Genomic DNA, 27,151 nt, shown 5'->3' with positions numbered 1-27,151 from the left:
TGTTTCCGATTCTGTGTCTCCCTCTCTCTCTGCCCCTCCCCCGTTCATGCTCTGTCTCTCTCTGTCTCAAAAATAAATAAAACGTTGAAAAAAAATTTAAAAAAAAAAAAAAAAAAAAAAAAAAAAAAAAAAAAAGAAGTGAGTCTCTTGTAAGGCAGCATTTTTTTTTTTTTTTTTTTTTTTTTTTTTTATCTAGTCACCCTATATCTTTTGTTTGCAGCATTTAGTCTGGTTACAGTTAGAGTAATTATTGATGGGTATGTACTTATTGCCATTTGGTTGTTTTCTGATTGTTTTTGTAATTCTTCCGTTAATTTTCTTCACTTGCTCTCTTGTGATTTGATGGTTTTCTTTATGTTATGCTTGGAATCCTTTCTCTGTTTTGCTGTGTATCTAATATTGGGTTTAGATTTGTGGTTACCATTGGGTTTATATGTAACATCCTGTATGTATAGCAGTCTGTGATAAGTTGATAATTGCTTAAGTTGGAACACATTCTGAAAGCACTAAATTTTTATTGCCCACCCCCACATGTTGTGTGTGTCATATTTTACATCTGTTTGTGTATCCCTTGGAATTTTTGTGGATATAATTTGTTTTACTATAATTTGTGTTTTAACTTCTGTACTGGCTTTATAAGTCATTAATCTGGGGCACCTGGCTCATTTGGTTGAACATTACGTTCAGCTGAGGTCATGATCTTGTGGTTCATGAGTTGGAGCCCCGCATCAGACTCTCTGCTATCAGCACAGAGCCCCCTTCAATTCTCTGTCCCCCTCTCTCTGCCCCTCCCTTGCTTGTGCTATCGTCTCTCTCTCTCTCTCTCAAAAATAAGTAAACATTAAAAAAATTTAAAAGATACAAGTCGTTAATCTACTACCTTTACTATATGCTTGCTTTTATTTGTGAACTTTTTTCTTTTCATAATTTTCTTCTAGTTATGGGCTATAGTTTTCACTTAAAGAATGCTCTTTAGCATTTCTTGTAAAACTGTTTTGGCGTGATGACCTCCTTTAACTTTTGTTTATCTGGGAAACCCTTTATTTTTCAATTCTTAATGATAATCTTGGTAGGTAGGGTATTCTTGGTTGTAGGTTTTTTTCCTTTCAGTACTTGGAATACATTATGCTACTCCTTTCTGGACTGTATAACTACTAGTATTCTGTAGGTTATGTATCCTATATGTTCAGAATTAAAAAAAAAAAAATCTATGGACATTTTTCTTCAAAGAAAATCTTAGCCAGAAGCAGAATTTATAAAACAGATAGAAGTGGAGGTCCACAGCCATTTCTGCCCACTCTTATTTTCTCTTCTCAGACTTCACTCCCGCTGCAGGGCCCCCTCCCTCACTTTTAAGGAGACTTCTTGGAGCTTTTAGGACTCTGCAGAGCAATTAGAAGATAATTGGAATATCTTAGTTCATCGTTGATATGTTTTCTTAGACTTGAGAAGACTCGGTATAGTCTGAGAGTGTGACTGAGATGGCTTTCCTCTTTTTTTTTTTTTTTTTTTAAATGGGACTCACTCCCAAGAAATTTTGAGCCAGTGCCTTCCATTTTCCTCTTTAACGAATGTACTTTTACTAGATGGAGGTATAGTTGCATTGTCCTTAGAGTTATTTCAAAGCATGATGGTTGAGGGTTTTGGACATGCTTTATGCTCTTGATGAGTGTTTTTTTTTAATATAAGAAATTATCTCACTTATTCAACACCTATGTATTGAAAATTTATAATGTGCCATTTTAAAATGTAACTGCTAAGCTAGTATTTCCTTTCTTTGCCATGTAGTTTTTATTTTTCTGTCCTTTCTGTTCCCTTTTTATATGCTTAAGTTCACATCAAGGGATGGCTAAATTGTCAAGCTGGACTAGTATAATAACCCCATTCTCTTCCCACTTTGCAGGCAAAACCAAGATTGATTTCGCTAAAACAACAGTTGTATCATCCTTCTCAGTTTTCCATGACCTCTTTTTTTCTGCACAGTGAATTCAATTCAGTAGCCATTTATTTTGCTGATGCCAGCGCAGACATTGTACATGGTGCATTGCGAAGGCAGGAAAGACTTAGGTCTTTGTTCTCAAGGGCAGTCTTTCAGTCTTCTCTGCCACGACCTTGTATGATTAGACTCACCTTTTCAGTTAATATTTCTTGAGCACTTATTATGTAAGGCACTTAGTTTTAGTACTTTTACTAACTCAGTTTTCAAAATAATGGTAAAGTAGATAGTATTATTTCTATTTTATAGATGAAAAAATGAGGGCGGGGAAATTAAGAAACTTTCTCAACTTAATATAGTGCCTTTGCTCATATTCTTTATGCTCAGTGTCTGTCCTTCACATTAAATCTTATTAGCTCCTTTATGTAGATCCTTCCCAGATTCTGCTGTTATCCAGATTTATAGCACTCACTGTTTCTGACTCTTCAGGAATTTAACCATAGTGTGTTTAATGATGATTCTTGATTTTTTATTTATTTTTACATTTATTATTTGTCTTGATTTTTTTAATTTCAAAAGCGTATATTGTTTCCTTAGTAACAAATAATATGTCTGTGACTGTATAGTAGACACTAACTGAAATACTCCTTATTCTTTCATCTTTCTAAATGATTCTGAGCTCCTTGAGGGGAGAAACTGTATCTTATAATTTGTATTTTTCATAGCCCAGTGTAGTACCTTATTAGTCGGTGGTCAGTGTGGCTTATGGATATGGGTTTCTACCTTCTATTTTATTTTACTGCTTCAGTTTCTCAGAGCTCTGTGTACTCAAATGTGGGCTGACTAAACCTAGTAACTGACCATTCTCAGAACATCTTATATTTTGTCGGAAAATTCAAACACACTGAAGTTGCCAGCTCATTAGAAACTATTTTGATGGACAGAAGTTTGTCTAGGCTGGTATTTCTTTCCTTTGTAGGACTTTAAATTCAGAATGGACCTGACCTGAGGATTTGCTTGTGGATTATGATTGGGAAGCATATGTGAAAAGGATATCTTAGATTTCAGGAAATAATAGATACCGTTAAGTCATTTAATTCTTTTAACAAACTTATGGGATGAGTTCAGTCATCATTATCCCCATCTTATGTATGAGGGTTCTGAGACATAGAAAGAGTAGACAATTTAGGTGTCTTGACCAAGAGCATGTGGTTAAACCAAGGGGAATTTGAACCTGGCATTTTGACCACTAGTTTGTGTTCCTGATTACTGCTCTGCAGCCACCTCTGCTATCGTCACAGTGCCGTATTTATTGGTAACTTTTAGTATTTATTCACATTTAACCTGGATCTATCACAGCTGATGATTGATATATGAAACAGCCTTGGTGAATATGGTCTTATAAAAGACATTTGAAAGACTTTTTAATTTGTTTTCACATTTCCTTTCAACAGTATATTCAGTCTATACAGGCATATCCTGGAGATAATTGCGTGTTCAGCTCTAGATCACTGCAGTGAAGCCAATATGACAGGAAAGCCACATCTGCAGTTATTTTTTCAATCAAGTTTTGAAGCCTCGAAATCATCCATGACAGTTGGAATTACCTTCTTCCAAACTTCTGTTATTGTCGATATTTTGATCTCTTCCCATGAATCAAGAATGTTTTTAATGTCATCTAGAATGGCGAATCCTTTCCAGAAGGTTTTAAATTTACTTGCCCAGATCCATCAGAGGAATCACTGTCTCTGGCAGTTATAGATTTTTGGAATATTCAAATAATAAGACTTGAAAGTCAGAATTACTCCTTGTCAGAATTACTCCTTGGTCCGTGGGCTGCAGAGTGGATATTGTGTTAGCAGGCATGAAAATAACATTAATCTCACTGTACACCTCCATCAGAGCTCTTGGGTGAACAGGTGCAGTGTCAATAAACAGTAATAGTTTAAAAGGTATCAGTTTTTCTGAGCAGTAGGTTTCTACAGTGGGCTTAAGCCCATTCAGTATACCATGTTGTGAACAGATGTGTTTTCATCCAGGGTTTGTTATTTCATTTACACAATACAGGCAGAGTAGATCTGCATAATTCTTAGGGACCCTAGGCCTTTCAGAATGGTAAATGAGTATTGGCTTCAACTTAGTCATCAGCTGTGTCAACCCTGACAAGACAGCCTGTCCTTTGACAGTCAGCTGTTAAGTTCTCCTCTCTAGCTGTGCAAGTCCTAGATGGCATCTCCTAAAGATGCTGTTCTAATAGAAGACTGTTCTGTCTACATTGAAAATCTGCTGTAGAGTAAACCACCTTCATTAATGATCCTAGCTAGATCTTCTGGAGAACTTGCTGCAGGTTCTATATCAGCACTTGCTGCTTTACCTTGCAATTTTACATTCTAAAGGTGGCTTCCTTTCTTAAACCTCACAGATCAAACTCTGCTAATTTCAGACTTTTGTCCTACAGCTTCCTCACCTCTCTCAGCCTCCATAGTACTGTCTGGATTGGGCTTTGGTTTAAGGGAATGTCGTGGCTGGTTTAATCAGAAGATTAATCAGACCACTGAAACTTTCTCCAAAGAATGTTTTGCTTTCTTATAGTTCATTTGTTCACAGGAGTAGCACTTTTAATTTCCTCCAGTAAATTTTTCCTTTACATTCACAACTTGGCTGACTGGTGAAAGAGACCTAGCTTTTCGCCTTTGTTGGTTTTCTTCATGCCTTTCTCACCAAGCTTAATCATTTTTAGCTTTTGATTCAAAGAACAAAATCATTTGAACACTTAGAGGCTACTGAGCAGTTGTTAATTGGCCTAATTTCAATATTACTGTGTCTCAGCAACTAGGGAGGCCCGAGGAGAGAGGGAGACAGAGGAACAACTGTTGGTAGAGCAGTCAGAACACACACAACACGTATTCAGTTCTCTATCTTATAGGGATGTGGTTTGTGGCACCCCAAAACAACTATGGTAGGAACAATAAAGATCACAGATCACCGTAACAAATATATATAATTTGGAGTTTGAAATATTGCGAGAATTGGGGTGCCTGGGTGGCTCAGTCAGTTAAGTGTCTGACTCTTGATCTTGGCTCAGGTCATGATCTCATGGTTCATGAGATTGAGCCCCACACTGGGCTCAACACTGGCAGTGCAGAGCCTGCTTTGGATTCATTCTCTCTCTCTCTCTCTCTCTCTCTCTCTGCCCCTCCCCTGCTTACAATCTTTCTCTCAAAAATAAGTAAATATAAAAAAAATACTGCGAGAATTACTAAAGTAGGACACAGAGACATTAAGTGAGCAAGTGGTGCCTATAGAGTTGCTGGACCAGGGTTGCCACACAAACCTTCAGTTTGTAAAAAATGCAGGGCCTGTGAAGTGCAGTAAAGCAGAGTACAATAAAATGAGGTATACCTGTATTTAAAATCATTATTTTCTAGCTTAAAGTTTAGGAACTTGTTGATCATCCCAATATAGAATCATGGTACATCATCAGGATTGGAAAGTTACCTTAAGAATCATCTCCCCACTCTTAAATCTTCTTTATAGGAATGCTGCCAAGTACTTGCCCAGATTAATCTTGATCAGATTACTATTGATTCTGTAGTGATTCAATATCTATAGAAGTCACCCTTCCATTTTCTTTAGTTTTATTTTTTTTTTTTCATTCAAACTTGGGTCTTAAGTCAATTCTTCAAAATTGTAGAAAAACTCATTTATGTTGCAGAATAAACACCAGAACGCAGAGCTTTAATGAGTTGCCAAAAAATTATACAGTTGTTAATACCACAAGTCTCTAGTCACTCAGTAAATATGTGAGACCCTGCAATGAACTCCTCATTGTTCTAGGTGCTGAGGAAATGGGTGAAGAGAGGAGACCCAGTCCCTCCCCTTATGGGCCTTATAGCTAATGATCAAATGAATATTACCAGTAAGCATACAGTTTGTTGGATGTTTATGAATGCTATGAAGACAAAACATGAAAAGAGTTAAGGATGGTGTGTGTGGTACTATTTCACAAAATGATAAGATAATATTTTACCAGAGCTGATGGAAGTGAGGGGCAAGTAGCACAGATATCTGATGGAAGAGCATTTAGGAAAGAGCATTTATGAAAGAGCAGTTAGTGCAGATGCCCTGAGGTGAAAGCAGGCTTGTGGAATCAGCAAGGAGGTAATTTGGTGGGAGCAGTTTGAGAGAGGGACAGAGTTCTAGAATAGTGGTCAGAGAGGCTAGAAACAGATCATAGAGAGGATCTTGTAAACCATGGTAAGGGCCTCCGTTCTGAAGGAGAAGGAAAGCCACTGTTGCTTTCTGATTGGGGAGTGATACAATGTACACCCTCTAATATTTTTAAAGGGTATCTATATTTAAAGCACTGTGCTAAAGCTGCCAGGATATCAGTCAGATAATATCCTTGCTTTCTGGAAGCATGTTATCTAAGGATAAATTGTAAATAAGTTATAATAAAAGCATAAGTGAAATTCGTTGCTATTATTTAAGTATAAACAGAGCTCTATAAGTGGAAGAGTTTTAATTAAAGAAATTAGTGAAGAGCTACAGTGTACTGAACCCCAGAAATCCCCAGTCTGTTTCTAGTCAAAGTGAGTGAGCTTCTTAAGGAGCCTCTCCTCTTTTAATAGTTGTTTTAATGTAGCTACCTCACCCTTGAAAGGCTCAAATGGGGGAGGACCAACGAGACAGTCTTAATAGATTGTTTTTATTGTTCTTTAGATGTAATTATAAACATATTAAAAGTATAGAAATTTATTAATATTAGCACTGCAGCTACTCTAACATACCCTTTATAGAGGACAGAACATGCTTCTAAACTTAAGATATTAGAAAAGAGTTGAAACTATCTCTCCACTTGTAAGAATGTAAAAACAAAACAAAAACCCACAATCCATTCCCATAGTTGAGAGATCACTGGTCTTGCAATTTTCAAATAGTATCCTTCAATTTTATTTTCATTATCTTAGTAAAATGTGAGAAAATTATGATTAAGGGTGTTTTTTTAACTACCCCAAAAGATAAATTTAGAGCACTTTTACGCCCTTAAGATTACTGCAGATGGTATTTTCAAGCTTCCTTACTTTCTTTGTCTTAACATACAGATTAATTTAGAGTGTGCTTTGAAATATAAATGTATTATTCACATAAAACGTCTTTAAAATTTTTTTTTTCAACGTTTATTTATTTTTGGGACAGAGAGAGACAGAGCATGAACGGGGGAGGGGCAGAGAGAGAGGGAGACACAGAATCGGAAACAGGCTCCAGGCTCTGAGCCATCAGCCCAGAGCCCGACGCGGGGCTCGAACTCACGGACCGCGAGATCGTGACCTGGCTGAAGTCGGACGCCCAACCGACTGCGCCACCCAGGCGCCCCATCACATAAAACGTCTTTAACAAAATGGTTGTGTAACCTGTATCTCCGAGATGCAGATGCCAGTTGAAAAGAAAGTACCAAATTACAAGGATGGCACACTGATCTTGTCTCTAGTACCGGTGAGAGGAGGCCTTCCACTGAACAGCTCTGTGTGTCTTATGTCCTGCTCCTGCAAATTTCTACAATGCATTGGCAGAGACCCTCAGTTGGTTTTACTTCTCTGAAGACTACTCAACAGCCAGCTACCTGACCTAGGTTGACCTCTCTTGGTCTTGTATCCTACCTAAGTTAAAGTGATCTTCCTAGATGTCTTGTTGCTGGGAAACTCCAGGAATTTCTTCCTTACCTGATCCTTCAACTAGCAGTTAGGTATCAGATTTGCTTCCCCAAGCAAGTCTTTATATGCTCTTGCTAATCCAAAGTGATCATTGTATTATCTCACATTTTTTCTCCCAAAGAATACCTAATGAATCCTTTGTTTTAAAATGCAAAATCCAAAAACAGAGTACTTAACCATTGTTTTAATTGAGATATAATTCACATACCTTAAACATCACCTTTTTAACTGTACAGTTTAGTGGTTTTCAGTATATTGACAAGGTTGTGTATCCATCATGCACTCTTATTATTTGCCCCCTCCCCCCCCAAAATGTTGTACCCATTAGAATTCACTCCCCAGTCTCTTCTCCCTCCTAGCCCTTGGCAGCTCTTAATCTGTTTTCTGTCTCTGTGGATTTGTTTATTCTGGAAGTTTCATGTAAATGGAATCATACAATATGTGGGCTTTTGTGTCTGGCTTCTTTTACTTAGCATAATGTTTTCAAGGTTAATCTATGTTGTAGTATGTACCAGTACTTCATTCCTTTTTGCATTGAACAATATTGCATTGTATAGATCACCACATTTTGTTTTCCTGTTCATCATTGATGGACATTTGAGTTGTTTCTGCTTTTGGCTGTTAGGAATTATGCTGCTGTGAACGTTTGTGTGCAGATTTTTTGTATGGACATTTTTTCAATTTGCCTCATCTTGTGAGTAGTTCTCTGTTTCCTTTGGAAACTCAGCTTCTAGCCCTGCCTACGGGGGATCTTAGAAACCTTTAATAAAACCATCCCCATTCTTAAAACTTTATTGTTTGTCAGTGGAATTAGACCTCACTTTTCCAAGAACCATCTTGAGGCTAATGTGAATAGTTGGAGGAAGTAAGGCAGGATTGGTAAAATCCCCTGGATTGTTGGATTTATATTTTAGGAAAGGGTTGCTAATTACCTTTCCTATAATGTATGTAACTGATAGAACTTTGAGCGTGGAGAGGTTTCACTACCAATTCCTTGCCCTGCTAAGTAAAACTAAATGTCTTCTATTGTATTGGAGGGAGGACAGTTGAGATCCTTGCACTGAATTGATTTTATAAGTAGATAATAATAATAAAGCATCTATGTAGTTTGGTCTGTAGGATGGAGTTTTTCAACACAGTTGTTGCATTTTACTAGGGTAGACTTTTGGGAAGTGTTTAATACTTGAATAATTGAATATAATATATAGCAGTAACACATTCCAATACTCAAGATATTTATTTTGTTGGTCAAATATCTGAGAATGCAGAGGTGGGTGGTATGTTCATACATGGAGTATTCAGGCTTTGAATTACTATGTAGACCAAATTCTACCTCATCTCATTAAATTTCCTAAAAAGAACACCAGGGAATCCATTTCTATTGGTTAGTCATAGCTTACGCTATTTTCTACCTGTTTTAACCTTATACTTCTAGCAGGAAGGAGAGGTAAGAAGTCTGTAAGCACTTGGCAGCCACTAGTTATCTACTTCACTGTGATCCCATTTTACAGATGAAGAAATTGAAAGGCTTTTGAGATTATTTGAATGTTGCTTTGATTTCTTCCTTTTTTTAGGCCATTGACATTCTGTACTTTCAGAGTAATTTTCTTGCCAGATTAGTTTGTGGATTGTCAACATTTCCTGAAATGAAAAAAGTAAATTGTTTGAGAAAACTGAAAGGATACTCCTAAACATTTTATTAATGACAGTGTAAGCCAGATCAAGTGAGATTAATGCTGCTCCGTATATGATTAAGCTATAAACTTTATTTAGGATTATAAAGAACAAAATATGAAGGCCGTTTTAATGTTTTGTAATTTTTTGTTGTTGTTGTTTCAGTGAAAAGTGTAAGGCTAGAGGATTTACCGTGATTGTGGATGGCAGAAAATCACAGTGGAATGTGGTGAAAACAGTAGTCTTAATGCTACAGGTAATTTTATTTTTGTCTATCAGGAAATGGTTTTATTTTATAGCAACAGATAAAGTGATAATGGAAATGCATTTCATTTATTGGACTGTGCCCAGACTTCTCGGCAGTGACTGAGTTCTGAAATGGACACTACTGGATTTTTAAAATTCAATTCTTAGAGGTATGACTTTGATTAGTAAAATAAATTTCAGACCTAAAGGTTTGTAAATGATCAAAAATAGTATGTCATGTTTAATAAATTTAATAAGTAGGCCAGTGAGTCTAAAAGTGTGATGTTGTCGGACTTAACTGGGAGCTTTTGCAGGCTGTGGTATCTGCATCATCCCCTGTCTACTCCATTCTGATCCTGTAGGTAGAGACCACGATTTGGGTAAGTCTGTTCTGAAAAAGCTTCTCATGTGGTTCTGAGCAGTCTTTTCCCTTTTGTTCCTTTTCCTCCGAAAAGCACCAGGACTCATGATGGTGTTGTTATTTATTTCTAAGCCAGAAGAAATGTACTTGACAGTTGTGTCCTTGGGGATTTTAGCAGCCCACAAACCAGCATTTAATAAACAGCTGCAGTTACAAAGTCCGTGGTCTGAGCCTAGTCTGTGTTTTTCTCTGTTCCTCACAGAACGTTTTCATGATCCTTCGCATGTTCTAGGGACCTAGTAACTATTTGTTGCTTTATTATAAGGGTATTGAAGATGTTGTGATCTGAAATAGAAAAATAAAACATTTGAGTGATTGAAAGGCAGATTGCTTACACATATCTGGGTTTCTGTAGAAGGGCTTCAAGAGAATGTAGAAGTTAAGTGAGTTAAATTAAAGAGATGATCTAATTTAGATGAAAGAAAGTGAAAAGGGCATTCCTGGCAGGGACACTGACTTAGTGATAGCTCAGAAATGAAGCAAATATAATGAAGAGAGTTGATGGCAGGTTGGTTTGGGGAAAATAGAAGTTGGCAGTTACATAGGATAGTGAAATTCAGTTAAGTAAATATTAATGATATTGGAAGAAAGATCAAGAATTTTAAATGGATTGGGAAATAATTAGTAGCTGCTTTGGGGTTCTGTGGAAAGGAAGATAATGTAAAATTTCAAATGATAACTAAGGAGAATGATCCTCTTTTTTTTTTTTTTTTTTGTTAATGTTTATTTATTTATTGTGAGAGAGAGAGAGAGAAAGCACGCAGGCAGAGACAGGGAGGGGCAGAAAGAGGGAAAGAGGATCCCAAGCAGGCTCTGTGCTGTCAGCACAGAGCCGACATGGGGCTCAGTCCCATGAACTGTGAGATCATGACCTGAGCTGAAATCAAGAGTCACATGCTCAGCTGACTGAGCCACCCAGGTGCCCCATGGAGAATGATTCTTAGTATTTTATTTTTTATTTGGGACTATTAGGAAAAAGGGATTTGAGGGATGAGGATACTTTTAGTGTTAATATGATTAAGCATATGGTTAATATGGTTAAGACTGTACTAAGCTTCGTATGTAAATTATGTCGTTTAATTTTATCCTCAGAACCTTGGGAGGCAGGTTTTGTTATCCCCAAGGGTCAACTGAGGCTCAAAGATTTTAAGTAACTTAGCCAGGTTCATACAGTGAACATGGGAAAGAGCCACGGTTAGAACTTAACATGGTCCAACCCCTAAGTCTTGTTTTTATCCTTTACAAAGTGTATATTTACCAGTGGGATGTATTGGAGGAGGTTCCCAAATAAGGTACCCATTACCTTGTATTCAAACGTGTGGCCTAAACCTTCATCATTAGGATTACTCCTTCGAGTTGGAAAGGATATAGCCTCTAGAGGATCAGTTTTTAAGGGAGCACAGATTGATATCCCATAACTTTTTCTGTCAGATATGTTCTGAGTACTTTTATATCCCACCTGTGAAGATGAATTCTTCTCAGTAAAAGTTGTTAAAATAACTATTAGGTGAGAAATCCATTAATTATGACCTTGTGTTGTTCTTCCTTTCATCCTGTCATTCACCTGTGTCACAGATGACCTGTTTGGGGCTTGCTGTTTGAACTGGACTTTGATCATTGGCAGTTTTGAAGAACAGTCAATGGATGATTTAATCCCCTCTTGGGATTTCTTTTCCCATAGGTATTTTAACAACTTTTGGATTTATTAGTAGTTAACATTTTCAGAAGTTGCAATGGCCTTTTGTTTACTCCTAGTCAAGCAGTTTCTACATACAAAATCATTCATTGCTTTAATTTCAAAAGGTACGAGTACCAGTTGTTTGGGATCCCAGAGCTTAGTGTTGGCTTTGTAACTAATATTCTCTAAAATGAGTTTGGTTTCTCTTGTTTCTCGCAACTTTAATATTCAGTGATTTTGAAATAATAGTCTTCCAAAAGTCAATATATAAATAAACCTCACTCTACCCTAAGTTTCCCAGCCTCTCTGATAACTTTGATACTGTTGAATTTACTTAACTAATTCATAGCCTGGTAATTGCAGGGGGCACTAGATTTGTGACGTGCCCAATAACATGTTTAAATGGAAGCATTTCTATTTTCTCCTTAATAATAATTAATTATAACCATAATTTATTATTGTTATTCAGTTTTGCCATTTATGGTCTTGAATGGTATTTGACCCCTAGAATTCATAAATAAAGTTTTGTTGGAACTCAACTATGTCCATTCATTTATATGGTTTATGGCTGCTTTCATACTATAATGACAGGATTGAAGTAGTTGCAGCAGAGACTATATCGCCTGCAAAGCCTAAAATGTTTACTGTCTACACCTTGAGAGAGAATTTACTGATTCCTGGTCTAGAACATTTGAAATGGTGTGATAGAACTTTAGAGTCAGATCTGGTTTCTCTTTAAGCTCCATGACTGAACAACTCTGTCATATTGGACAAGTTAGTTCTTTGAAACTCTGTTTATTCTTCTGTGAAATTCAAGTAGATCTCATTCTCTCAATTTTATTTAATGTGAATTCATTTATTTAAAGTTATTTATGGAGTGTCTTCTATATACCAGGCACTATCAAAGGCTGGAGATACAGGACTGACATGATAGTAAGATATTAGATATCTTACATAAAGTAGTAGTACATTACTACAGATAGTAAGTAATTAGGCAAATTACTAAGTAATGTAACATCAGATAGTGATAAATGCTATGAAGAAAAATATAGTGGTAAAAGGAGACCGAGTCATACGGTGCTACTTTAGATAGGGTTGTCAGGGAAGGTCTGTCTGAAAAGGGGATATTTGAGTAGAATCTTAAATAGAGGGAGCATTCTTCTGTGTACGGGGCAAAAAACATTCCTGACTGAGGAGACATCAAGGGCATAAGCTTGAGGCAGGAACAGCAGGAAACTTAGTGTGGCTGTGGTAGGGGAGTGATCTATGGGGAGAGGGGTATGAGGTGAGGTCTGAGGGTCATTGGGGCCCTGAGCTTGGAGGGCTTTCTAGGCCTTGGTAGGAGTTTGAATTTTACTCTGAGCATGAGAAAATATGAAGAAGGGAGGCCTGTTAAGAGGATATTTTAAAAGGCTGACTAGTTTGGGAATGTTAGCAATGCAGGTGGTAGAAATGGATAGATTTAAGATGTATTGTATTATTTATTGAGAGAGAGAGAGCACTCGTGCATGCGTATGAGCAGGGGAGGGGCAGAAAGAGAGGAGACACAGAATCCGAAACAGCTCCAGGCTCCGAGCTGTTAGCATAGAGCCTGACATGGGGCTCGAACTCATGAACCGAGAGATCATGACCTGAGCCAAAGTTGAACGCTCAACTGACTGAGCTACCCAGGCGCCCTCAGATCTATTTTAAAGATAGACTATATGGGTTTGCTGATAAAATATACATGGAATATTTATTGACTCAGTAAATGTTAATTTCCATTCTTTTTAAGGTAATATGAATAACCATATCTAGTAAATGTGAAATTGTATTTGTCAAAGATTAGCTTATCCTCTTCTTCAAGTTAATAATCAAGTAGAATCTTAGCTCTTTTGTATAATTGCCAGCAAAAAATTTATTTTGTGAAAAAATTGATTTTACATCATTTGAAGAAATTGTCCAAGATGATTTTATTATGCCCAAAAAATTTTTTGAACACAAAAACAAAATATGATAGTTATTTAATTTAAATTATATTGTAGTTTAATCTGAACATTACCTATTACAAAGATTCAGTAAAACACAAAAGTAATTTCATTTGTACAGTGTTTGTTTGTTTATTTATTTATTTATTTATTTTTATTTATTTATTTATTTTTATATGAAATTTATTGACAAATTGGTTTCCATTCAACACCCAGTGCTCATCCCAAAAGGTGCCCTCCTCAATACCCATCACCCACCCTCCCCTCCCTCCCACCCCCCATCAACCCTCAGTTTGTTCTCAGTTTTTAACAGTCTCTTATGCTTTGGCTCTCTCCCACTCTAACGTCCTTTTTTTTTTTTTTTTTTTTCCTTCCCCTCCCCCATGGGTTCCTGTTAAGTTTCTCAGGATCCACATAAGAGTGAAACCATATGGTATCTGTCTTTCTCTGTATGGCTTATTTCACTTAGCATCTATTTATTTTTAAAGTTTGTTTATTTTGAGAGAGAGATTGTGGGGGAGTGACAGAGAATGGGGGAGAGAGAGAGAATCCCAAGCAGGCTCTGCACTGTCAAGAGTAGAGCCTGATGCTGAGCTTGAACTCATGAACCATGAGCTTATGACCTGAGCCAAAGTCGGATACTTAACAGACTGAGCCATCTAGGCATCCCCACATGTACTGTTTTTATTACATTGTTTATTTGAAGTCTTTTCTGAATCAGCTTGTCTTTCCAAGTATTTCTTTATTGCCATGTATGTTTTGAAGTTTGGAATATTTCTTTATTATTTTAATTCTTTTCCAAAGGTCTCTTAATTATTCAGCCTAACCATGAACATTTAGTAATTTATGGTGTTAATAAATTATTCATTTTACATGTCTAATTTATAATTATTATTTTTTGTATTTTATAGAATGTTGTTCCAGCTGAGGTGTCCCTTGTTTGTGTAGTGAAGCCCGATGAATTCTGGGATAAGAAAGTAACACATTTTTGTTTTTGGAAAGAAAAGGATAGACTTGGCTTTGAGGTAAATATACTCTATATAAAAAAGCAGAAGTGTGTTGTATCTTTAAAAATAGCATTTTGCTGATATTATTTTGTTTGCTTGTCATTGGATACTAAGCTGTGCTCAAGCAGTTCTCACACAGTGCCTAAGCAATGATTAGTGTATAATTGACATTCACATACTTGTTGAATAGATTATGATTCCTTGTCAAAGACCACAAATTCTTTTTTGTTTTCATTTGTATCACTCTGTATTTTTTAGCGTTTTTTTCCTAGTTTTAACATATTTTTAAAATTATTATTTTTAAGTTTATATCCAAGTTAGTTAGCATACAGTGCAATAATGATTTCAGAGATAGAATCCAGTGATTCATCCCCTACATATAACACCCTCTGCTCATCCCAGCAAGTGTCCTCCTAACCCTTGCCCATTTAGCCCATCCCCCCCCCCCCCACAACCCCTCCAGCAACAAACCCCTCAGTTCTCTGTATTTAAGAGTCTCTTAAATACAGGGCGAGAGAGGCTCCCTCCCTGTTTTTATATTATTTTTGTTTCCCTTCCCTTATATTCATCTGTTTTGTATCTTAAATTCCACATATGAGTGAAGTCATATGATGTTTGTCTTTCTCTGACTGCTTTTGCTTAGCATAATACACTCTAGTTCCATCCACGTTGTTGCAGATGGCAAGATTTCATTCTTTTTGATTGCTGAGCAATACTCCATTGTATATATATACCACACCTTCTTTATCCATTCATCTGTTGATGGACATTTGGGTTCTCTCCATACTTTGGCCGTTGTCGATAGTGCTCAAACCCATGAAATACGAGATCATAACCTGAGCCGAAGTCAGATGCCTGATTGAGCACCCAGGTGCCCCTAGGTCTTGCTTCATATCCATTCTGATAATCTGTTATCTTAGTATTTCATAAAACCAGGTGGTTTAAAATCTATCTTGCTAGGTTTTGTGTATTTTTTGGTTCTTTTTCTATTTTTTGGATTATTTTTTATGATAACATTTTATCCGTATTGTAGTTTATATCTCTTATTTAGATTTTTTTTGTGTGTGTACACCCTAGGTTTACAGTCTACATCTTTTTTTTTTTTTTTAATGTTTATTTCTTTTTGAGAGAGAGAGAGATAGAGCGTGAGCAGGGGAGGGGCAGAGAGAAGGAGACACAGAATTGGAAGCAGGCTCCAGGCTCTGAGCTGTCAGCACACAGCCTGATGCAGGGCTCGGACTCATGAACCGCAAGATCATGACCTGAGCAGAAGTCTGACACTTAACGGACTGGGCCACTCAAGTGTCCCTATAATATACATCTTTAATTAATGGACTATTACTTGCAAATAATATACCACTTAACATATAGTGGAAATTACCTAAAACACTGTATATCCAATATTTTCTCCCCTTGTTTTCATACATTTTACTTCTATTCTGTAAACACACAATAGATGGCTACTATTTTTGCCATAGATAGTCTCTTTACATCAGTTTAAAATAAAGAATTTCATCTTTATGCCGTTTCTGGTGTTCTTCATTTCTTTTTGGAGATTCATCTTTTTGTCTAATATAGTCCTCTGTCTAAAAGGCTTCCTTTAATGTATCTTGCAGTGCAGGTCTGTTATCATTGAATTTTTTCAGCCTTTTTTTTTCCCTGAAAAAACCAAACAAACAAAAACCATTATTTCTAATATGGTTCTGAAAGGTATTTTCAGTGGTTATAGAATTTTGTTTCATTGTTTCTTTCAGGACATTATCATACCAGTGACTTATTTCCATAGCTCCTGTGGAGAGTTCTGTTATTTGTATCCTTGGTCCCCTGTGTGCCATATATTTTTTCCCCCATTGGCCACCTTCAAGATTTTTCATTTAGTTTTTGTTTTTTCTGCAGTTTTATTATGTAATGCCTTGATGTATTTTATTTAGTATTTATTCTCTTTGGTGTTCCCTGAACTTCTTGCATCTCTGGTTTGATGTCTGCCATCAATTTTGGAAAATTCTTACTTTCTTTTCAAATATTTTATCTGCTCCATTTTCTTTTTCTACTTCTTCTAGAATTCTAATTGCATGTATATTAGACCATTTGAAAATTTCTGGGTTGGTGTTCTCTTTTATTTTTCCATGTTTTTTTTTCCCCTCGGGTATTTCCTGTTGATCCATTGTCATTTTTTTAAAAAAAATTTTTTTTAATGTTTTTATTTTATTTTTGAGAGAGAGAGAGAGAGACAGCATGAGCGGGGCAGGGGCAGAGAGAGATGGAGACATAGAATATGAAGCAGGCTCCAGGCTCTGAGCTGTCAGCACAGAACCCAACGTGGGGCTTGAACTCACAAACTGAGATCATGACCTGAGCTAAAGAGAGCCACTTAACCAACTGAGCCATCCAGGCGCCCATCTGTTGATAACATTTTCAGGTTTACTGTTTGTTTCTTTGGCTTTGTTGAGTTTATTGATGAGTCATTCATTGTAAACTCAACTTCATCTGTGTTACCATGTGTTTTGTAGTATTTCTTTTTGATTCTTCGTTATAGTTTCTTTTTGCTGAAATCCCCCATCTGTTCTTGCCTGTTTTCTTGTAGTTTTTCCATGAGAACCTTTAGCATGTATTATGGTTACTTTAAATTCCTTACCTGATAGTTCCAGTATCTGGGTCTGTCTTACTCTAGTTACGTCATTTGCTTTGATTCCTGATTGCCTTTTGCATGCCTTGTTATTTTTTGTGGCATGTTGGACATGTTGTTTAGGATAGTCAAGACTGAAGTAAATAGTATTTGTGCCTGTTCATGGGCCCATCTTGGTTTTCGCTAGGTTTTTAGTGGGGCAGGAGAGTTAGCTGCGCCAGGAGTTGAGTTGGCTTTGGCTTTTGTTGTTGCTTTCATTTTCCTTAGTGCACCACAGGCTTCAAATTCCTCTTGAGCTACCTTGTGTTGAAGATGGTGCTAGCTTGCCAGAGACTGTTTTTTTCAGTGTTTATTTCACCCTCAGCTATAGGTCTTTCCTTTGTACCTTGCCTCAGAAAAGATCTCTCTCTGCATTATAGATGCAACCAAATATATAGTCAACCAAAGACTGCTGTTCCTTGCTACTCAGTGTTTGTCTGAGGGGCATTTTCTGTTATTCTGGTTCAGTCTCAGTCTTAGGCAGGCTTTGTGACACTGAGTCTAGGAAGTAGAGCCCTCTTTCCCAGCTTTAGAAGGGCTGTGATAGTGTGGGCTCATCATATATTCTTGCCTCCACCAGAAGATTTTTCTTTTCCTTTCCTCCAGCTACAGTGGGGCTGTATTTGTGCTCCAAGGTCATCTGGGTTCTGTTCCCTTTCCCTCAGCATGCAAAGGTTTTTGTTCTCTAGAGGAGATAGAGTTGAAGAATCTGGGCTGTCTCATCTTCATGCCTTTTCAGTGGTGGCTGCTGTTCACGTGTCCCAGGTCTATATCTGAGAGAGGCTGTTTGAAGTTTCTTACCTTTTTTTTTTTTTTTTTTTTTTTTTTTTGAGAGAGAGTGCATGCACGTACAAGTGGGAGAAAAAGTCAGATGGGGGGGGAGAGAGAGAGAGAGGGAGAGAGAGAGAGAATATCTTAAGTAGGGTCCACGTTCAACACAGAGCCTGGCGTTGGGCTCGATCTCACAACCATGAGATCATGACTTGAGTGAGATGCATCAAGAGTAAGATACTTAACCAACTGAGCCACCTAGGTGCCCCTGAAGTTTCTTATCTTAACCATCCTTATCTTTCTCATGATTCCCAGGAGGTCTGTGTAGAAGAGCCTGCAAGTGAGATTGAATTCTTCGTGTGTCTGTACTTTCCAGAGGTTTTGTATTTTCACATTGGTTCACATTTGGCCCTTAGCGATTTGTTAAAAATGGTAGCTTAATCCTTACCTGGCTTGTATCATTTCTGGCATTTTCCTCAGGAAAGCAAGTGTTCTAGTCCCATCTTTTCTTGAAAGCGCTAACCTATTCCTGTTTTTCAGGTTAATTGGTTTTCCTGGTAACTCTTGTGTGTTGAAGAAAAGTTGTCATTTTGCAGATTAACTTGCATTATTTTGGTGGTGGTGGTGCTGGTGGTGGTGTTCTGAGGGTTGGAGTATTGTTCATCTCAGCTTTCTACATCCTATGCAGATGGAGTCAAATCCCCCCCCACCCCCATTTTATCTTGCGTACTTTTGTCATCGGTTGACTTGACTGTGAATGTGGACTTAGTGGAAAGATGTGCCAGCACTGTAGGGGAAGGCTGCCTTCTAACACCGTTAGAAAAGGTGTTACCCTGATAGTTGAATGAGAAACTGCATCTGAGGGAGGAGAAATAAAAGTGTAGTGAGGGAAGAGAGTAAAGGTTGCCTGAATGTTGCCATGATGAGTGAGTACGTCTGACAGGCAGGGAGGTCTGCTGTTCATGCCAGTTGTGCAGGAAATGTTGCTCTGAGAGAAAGCAGAGGCCAGTGGTTTAGAAACTAAAGCTGCGAACACGGAATAGGAGAGAAGATCCCTTTTGTGAAGAGTCTGTCACATCCTGCTTAAGCATAGGCATCTGCTCAGAAATGCTGTGCCTAGTTGAGTCTCATGCTATATGAGTTCATAGTGACTAAACACATTGCATCTTGGAAATAAAGTAGAAAACAGTTCCTCTCTGCTTAGATCTGGTGTCATAGATTGATGTTTAAAACCCAACTATGAAAGTTTTTATATCACTATATTGTTTTCTTTCAGTCATTGAAGAGATTTAGCTAGGATATTTTCCCGAGTAAATAAGCACTAGGCACTTATTAAAAAGCCTAATATCTTAATGAGATGAGAGTAATTTCAAATGCTGGGTAATGTACTGCCAAGCACATTCAACTTTAAGCGGCAGTTCAACACAGCCATTATATGATACTTAGAGCTATATATAATTAAATTCAACATAGATTCTCGTTTAATCAAAAATTACTTTCCTTGATGTTATTTGGATCATTTGGGCTGTTGTAATTAAGGTTGTGTTTTTGGATATATACTAAATATTTTTAAAGTACAACTTTGTTATAAGTACAGCATTCCTATAAGCAACAGTATGTTTTACTTTATAGAATAATCCATAAGAAAAGTTTATTACCATCTGTCAACAACATTCATCAAATAAACACCTACTTGTTTTAACGACAGCTTGTTTTTCCCACATGATTTCACATTTCCTCGCTCATCATCATTCCTAAATTTTTCTTCTAGATGACTTTCTTCCTGTTTACTTCTCTGATGTTTTTCATCAGCTATTGAATATTCAGCTCTCATTGCTCACCTAAATATTTCCTTATGTATTGTCCTATCTCTGAAATAGGTACCTACCTGTTCAGTTTCCCTTTTAGCAGTTCAGATATTCATGTACTTTTTGTCCTTCAGCAGCATTCTACCTGGTGGCTTTGATAGCTTTTGCTGTTTAGTTGATAGTATCTGTAGTCTATTAAATGACAAGATAAAATTGAAGTAGTACGGCATTAACCTTATCCTCAAATTGGGAGACTAATAATCACAAAGGATCTTTACCTTATTCTTTATTGTTATTCATGAGAGTAAAAGTTATTTACTGGCAATGTTAATCAGCCACCATTATAAATTGTTTTCTTCTCTTATCTCCTCTCAATACTGCATCTGATTCTGTTTTTTCCTTTTTCTTTTTTTGAGGCCATACTAATGCTAGGATCCAGGACCAGAGACTTCCTTCACGTTCTGTTGGGAGCACCTCTGGCTCCATGTATTATGACTTCTTTCTAGTTTTTGCAGAAAGCAGTTTTCCCTTACTGAAAAAATAACTCCCCAGCTAACAGATACAAGCAGACATACACGTTGAAATAATATATATATATATATATATATACACATATATACACACATGAATCTGTAGTAAATCTGCAAAGACACATTTTTAATTCATATCTTCCACACACATTTTTACTATTAAGTAAAATAAAAAATGAAATGTGAGTGCCTGCAGAGTGAGAGGTTCTGTGTTAGGTTTTTTTGGGAATGTTTTATTAGGAAAGAATGAATGTTCTAGGGAGAATAAAGGAGAAACAAGTTCTGAATCTTTTTATAAGTAAGTTTCTATACTAAAGAAAACCTTCACAAATGTTTTGATTAAAGACAATATGGCCAAATATCTTTCTCTTCAAACTTGTTGAGTGGTCGTATGTGCTAGTTAATTAAGTATTGTGGTGTAGTTATTTAATTTGTCTTACTTTAACCTCTTACTTTTTCAAGTAGTATTTACCTTTAAACATTTTTATGATTTTTATTTCCTTTGAATGGACTTGGCAAAAGTTTGAAAAACTTATGTAGGGTAGTGATCTTTTTTATCTAACTTTTTGCAGTTCCATTGTTTTATTCTGGCTCCCTTTGTGCTTGTTTTCTAGGTTTCACATTTCTTTGGAGGTAGATCTGAAGTTTAGATTCCTGCTTAAAATGATAGCTACTTTGAATGTAACTGATTAATCTTTTCTTCAAGAATTTAATGGTATCTATACATATTATTCATGGAGATGAATAGTTGAAAATAATTTAGAATTATTTAGCAGTTAGACAAAAATCAGAATATGATCTCTACCATAATCCTGAGTAGATCAAGCATATGTTAAAAGAATGATTTTCATAAAAGTAAAAACATGACACTCCTGCAAATATAACATAAACACAAATCATACATAGGTAAATCATTGTCTGATGAGGTTATCAGTAATTTGTAAGGTGTGGTTAAGAGTTTTTGAGGAATTTAGGATTTTTACAGACAGATAAGATTGCCAAGTTAGATGCAAAACTGCTCAATGTCCTTTAGATCCGTAAATTCTAAATTTGAGGTTATGCTTTATTTCACTAGACCAAAACTGATCAGTTTCACTGATCATAAACTATTTGCATTTTTTCTGAACAATATCTACAAATTAACCTGTCTCTGACTAGTCTATAGGAAGTCAATCAAAGGTACAGACCCAGCATTGCTTGAAAGAACGGTAATATATTCTGCCCATTCCTAAGATTGAGATAGATTTTCTGACACATGAATCTCACTTCATCAAAATTATTAGTTAGCATATGATGATATCTCTGGTACTCAAAAATTATGGTAAAAAAGGAAGCATATGTTGTAATTAAATCAAATTTGAACTTTCATTTATGAACAGTAAAAGACTTTCTACCCTTTCAAAGAGTTGTCAGGCTAGGCTTACAAACCTTTTCTCACTTATAGTTGCTTAAAAAGAAATGTAAAAATTATAAAAATAAACCAGTCAATTTTTTTAAAGTATAAAAGTTAAAATTTCAAAGATTAGGTTATGAAAATAATTTCCCCTTCTGTTTTTGAAGGTATAGTACCATTTTCATCATAATTTATATATAGTCTTAAAATTGAACATAAAAATAGATAATTTTGTAAATGGTTTATAATAGCTCACTCTGCATCTTACATAACCGTTTTAAAATTAAAGATCATCCATACCATTTGTTAGATGGGAAAAGTCAGAATTGATTTATTTGGTGTATATCATGTTATTTGATTGTTTGATGAAGTTCCCTTTAATTCAGTATTTTATAGTATTAACAATTTAGTAAATCCTTTCTTAAAACAAGCTCATTGTATACTACTTCTCTGTTATGCTCTGGGAAAAATGATAAAATACTGTAGAATGTTATGGAGAGTGTTCTTGAGATTGTCAGAATTTTGGGGAGAAGTATTGCCAGTGAGTCAGTCTAAAGACATTCTTTAGGAAAATGTATTATTTTAAATGTTTTTTTGAGAAATGAAATCTTGAGTTTATGGTATTATCTTCTTTCTCCAAGGTAAGGAATTGTTTGATTTTTAAGGAGGTTTGCTTTTCTGCTCAAATGTAGTTTTTCTAACAATCCCTTGATTAGAATAGGTGACATTGTCAGTAAATATTTGAAAGAAAGTTCTACAGGAGATAAAGAACTGGCTAGTATGCTTAATATTCTAATGCACTGATACCTACCTATTTGTGTCTTTTTGAACTTTTTAATAATTCTCTAATTTGCAGTGTTATTTCTTATTAAGTAGTTAAAGATTTTCACACCTTTTTCTGCAGTTTTGGAAAATATTTCCTTAGACTTCTTAGCAATTATGGCATTATTTGTGTGTTTTTATATGAAGAATCCTGGGGTAAAGGGATTAGACATAATATGCATGACCTAAATGTGATATTTTGGACCTTTATTTTCTAATTTTGTTTTTAATTTTGGGGATGATTGCTTTTGGGTGTGTGTTTCCCCCACTTTGAGGAGAAATAAAACATTTCCCGTGAGATAAAATAGCCCTGACTTTTCACTGCTTCATATTTAAATGTTTTATGAAGGTTTGTTGTATTAGTGGTCTCTTTCAGAACTGTTGACAGAAATATAGGAAATCTTACCAGTATTTTGTAACTTGAGAAGCTGTAATTAATAGCTTAGAGAAAAATCACCTAGAGGCACCTGGGTGGCTCAGTTGGTTGGGCATCAACTTCAGCTCAGGTCATGATCTCATGGTTTGTGGGTTCCAGCCCAGCATCAGGCTCTGTGCTGACAGCTCAGAGCCTGGAGCCTGCTTCTGATTCTGTGTCTCCCCTTCTCTTTGCCCCTCCCCTACTTGCTCTCTCTGTCTTTCTCTCAAAAATAAATAAACATTAAAGAAAATTAAAAAAAAATCACCTAGTGTGAGATTCCAAATTTGTTTCACCACATTGACTGTGATACGTGTTAGTTCTCTCTCTTTGTTTTTTTTGAAATGTAGATTATTTACTTTCTAATCTGTTTCTGCGCTTTTCCAACTTCCAGAAATCTCCTTGTCTGCATAGTTTACTTTCTTAGCACTCCAGTTTTACTTCAGGCCTAAATCCTTGCCCTTCCACCCCCAGAAAAATACGGTTTCTTCCCATATTTCCTTTGCTTGTGCATTTGAATTTGCTCTTTTTGTGAAATCCTGTTTCTCTGTGATGCTGGCACTGGAGTGGAGTAGAATCATTGGTTCATTGTAGCTTGGTTTGTCATCTTAGAAGCAGTTGTAATTTATATGCTGCGTTCTGGCAAATGGTGTCATTTTCCAAAGGTAATTGCACAACTTACCTTTGTAAACAGAATGTACTTTTGCTGTGGACTGGGAGGAGGCTTTCTCTTTTCTTTTATGGATGCTTCTCCTGACTCACTTCAGAGGGGTGATACTTAGATACCCTTCTTAATTTTTTTTCCTTCATTCTTTTTGAACATTATCTAATAAAATAGAATCAGTTATTGGTGTTTTGCCAGCTTCTTCTGCACTTCTTGTCCTCAGTCCCCCTCTTAAGTAAAGATGAAATTATTGAAGTACAAACTGATACTTCATCACAGTAGATAGTTCCTTAAGTTGTTAATTTTAAATGGTTGTGATTTTCAGTCTTCTGATTGTTAAAGCTATTGTTTTTCTCCATAGACATAATTTAGCTTTGAGATACCTTTGGTGTTGATACAGTTCTGTGTTTCTACATGGCAGGTCTATTTTCACTTTGAACAGCCATCAGTGAGTTTTATAAGAATATAGATTCTATAAAATATTTTCTAATAATAGAGAAAATGAGTCTTATGCAGGTCTATAATTGTGATATGTTCTTGTTTATGTCTATTTTGCATAAGTGTAAATATCATAACAATAATCTTAGGTAACTTTTTTCTTCAAAAGTTATGTTTCCTAAGAGATAGTATTTTCTTAAATATATTTTATGTGATAAAAGACAGTGACTCTGCACTATTTGCATTTATGTTGGTTTTAGGAAAAAAGTTTTTTTTACAAGAAATCTTCAGATGCAAGTACAGCTTTTGCTCTGCATAACTAAGTAATTTCACATTTTCCCTTTGGCTTATTAAACTTGAAGTCTGTTACCAGTGACTTTAATGTATTTAGATACTACAAATATATATTTCTACATTTTTTATAATATAATTTATGTTAACTTTTATTATTTATTATTTTTTTTTTTTAGTGAGGCTAACCAGTGTGTGTAGAAAGTGACAAATACTCTCCATTGGGCAAGATAGGTCATGTATTAGAGAAGAATGGTCCAAATTAAATGTACAGCATGACAGCTCATTAGAATATGTCCTCTTATGAGCTTAAAGAGACATAGATAGTTTAAAGCTACTGCCTTCTTTGGCAGTTTGGAAAAATAGCCTGGAGTGAGTTCCTTTAGGCTGACTTCTACAAAGTCAGTGAATTTGTGACAGAGCTAAGGCACAAACCTGGAGTGATTGGTTCCTAGCTCGGTATCCTTACAATTAAATCATTATAATGGTGTTTAACCTAAGAAAGGTATTTGGAAATCATTTGGGATATTCTAGTAAAACCTTGGTCCCTCTGTGCTATTGCAACAATATTTAGATTTATTTAGAGTATTTTTAACAAAGGCTGTAGAAATAAATCAGAAAACTTTAATCTACTTCTTTTTATGAAAACAACTCTGTAGAATATTGCAGAAATAAAAAGCTCATTTCCTTTGTAGAAACATATCTTACCCATCCTTGTATTCCCAGCACTAGAACACATAGCTTCTAATAAATAATACTTCTAATCAGTTTAACTCTTTTAAATAATGAATGTTGAACAAATGAATAACATCATTAAAAGTTAAATTATAATAAGAGGGACATGAAAGGGATTTTTCAGTAGACATTTTTTCAATGTTCAAATAGAATATTGTGTCAGGTGAGGCACAGTAGAAGAGCAGAGAGACTATTCATTATATTTTACATTCGTTTCTGTTCAGGTGTCTTTTCAGATGTGAACTGGTGCTTAATTTAGCAAGCAGTGTTTCTTCCTGGAGTAAATACATATTTCTTTTTCACTGTTAGTGTATATCTAGTTAATAGATTGCTAGGCACTTTGGACAAAGGAAAAGGCCCTCCGTGGGAGCTGACTGTGTTTACTCTTGCTCTTGTGGAGGTATCTGTCTAGATCCCAGAAGAACTTGCTGGAAGATGAGATGGTTCTTGTGGCCTGAACGCCACTTAACATTTACTGTTCAGCGTCATGCCTGTCCTCTAGTCTAAAGAAGCTGCGTTAGAACAAGAGAATAAAATCCCTCTGTGACAGATTTTTCAATAAGAGAAAAAAATTTTGTGTTCTTTTTATTCTGAGATGTTATTTTGTTTTAAAAAAATTCTTTAAGATGTTTGTTTTGGGGTGCCTGGGTGGCTCAGTCAGTTAAGCGTCTGACTTCAGCTCAGTCATGATCTCACAGTCTGAGTTCAAGCCCCATGTCAGGCTCTGTGGGGATGGCTTGGAGCCTGGAGCCTGCTTCAATTTTTCTTCTCTTCTCTTCTCTTCTCTTCTCTTCTCTTCTCTTCTCTTCTCTTCTCTTCTCTTCTCTTCTCTTCTAATTTTCTTTCTTTAAACTTTTAATTTTTTAATGTTTTTATTTTATTTTTTTTTTTAATTTATTTTTTTTTCAACGTTTATTTTATTTTTGGGACAGAGAGAGACAGAGCATGAACGGGGGAGGGGCAGAGAGAGAGGGAGACACAGAATCGGAAACAGGCTCCAGGCTCTGAGCCATCAGCCCAGAGCCTGACGCGGGGCTCGAACTCCCGGACCGCGAGATCGTGACCTGGCTGAAGTCGGACGCTTAACCGACTGCGCCACCCAGGCGCCCCAAATGTTTTTATTTTTGAGAGAGAGAGAGACAGAGCACAAGTGGGGTAGGGGCAGAGAGGTAGAGGGAGACACAGAATCTGAAGCAGGCTCCAGGCTCTGAGCTATCAGCACAGAGCCCGACGTGGGGCTTGAACTCGTGAACCGCAAGATCATGACCTGAGCTGAAGTCAGACACTCGACTGAGCCTCCCAGGCACCCCCTGCTTCAATTTCTTTGTCTCCCTGTCTCTTTGCCCCCCGCCGCCAATTGCGCTCTCTCTCTCTTAAATATAAATAAACATTAAAAAATTTTAATAGATATTTAAGTTAGCTTTCATTATTACCTAAACAGAAAGACTGTGAAATTGAGATATGCTAAACTTGTGCAAGAGAGATCGCGTTAATTGCCATTTAAAACGGATGGATATAATATAGTTTGCTGCTGTTAAACTAACCAAAAATGTAATTTGGTGTTCTATATCTTTTCTTTTACTTTTTAGAAAATGTTTGTTTATGTTTTAGAGAGGGAGACAGCACGCGCACATGCACACACACACACACTCACCCCAGCAGGGGAGAGAGGTAGAGGGAGAGAAAATCCTCCGTGCAGAGCCTGATGCGGGGCTCGATTTCAAAACCTTGAGATCATGACCCAGGCCAAAATCAAGAGTGGGACACTTAACTGACTGAGCCACCCAGGCACCCTTCTTTTACTTTTTAAATGGAGGAAAAGGCATATAAACCCCCTCAGCTTTCTTACTACTACCATCTCTAGATTTCCCTTTGTTCTCCCTGTAACCTCCCTGCTTGCTGCCTCAGAAGTTAGCTTTTTCTTCAGTCAGCTACTGATAGTTGTTCCCTTCTTCTCTTGATTCTGTGTTTAGTTT

General features: G+C 36.4%; 1 protein-coding gene across 1 annotated transcript in view; it reads left to right on the top strand.

Moving 5' to 3' along the window:
- SESTD1 (SEC14 and spectrin domain containing 1) overlaps nt 1-27,151 on the top strand; it is a 116,615-nt gene that overhangs the window by 32,383 nt on the left and 57,081 nt on the right. The window contains 2 exon segments of the mRNA XM_030325266.2: nt 9,490-9,580; nt 14,548-14,661. Of these exon segments, the coding sequence (XP_030181126.1) occupies nt 9,490-9,580; nt 14,548-14,661 (205 nt within the window).

Source organism: Lynx canadensis, chromosome C1, assembly GCF_007474595.2.
Source record: "Lynx canadensis isolate LIC74 chromosome C1, mLynCan4.pri.v2, whole genome shotgun sequence".
NCBI classification, from domain to species: Eukaryota; Metazoa; Chordata; class Mammalia; order Carnivora; family Felidae; genus Lynx; species Lynx canadensis.
This window is presented reverse-complemented; position numbering and strand designations above follow the sequence as displayed.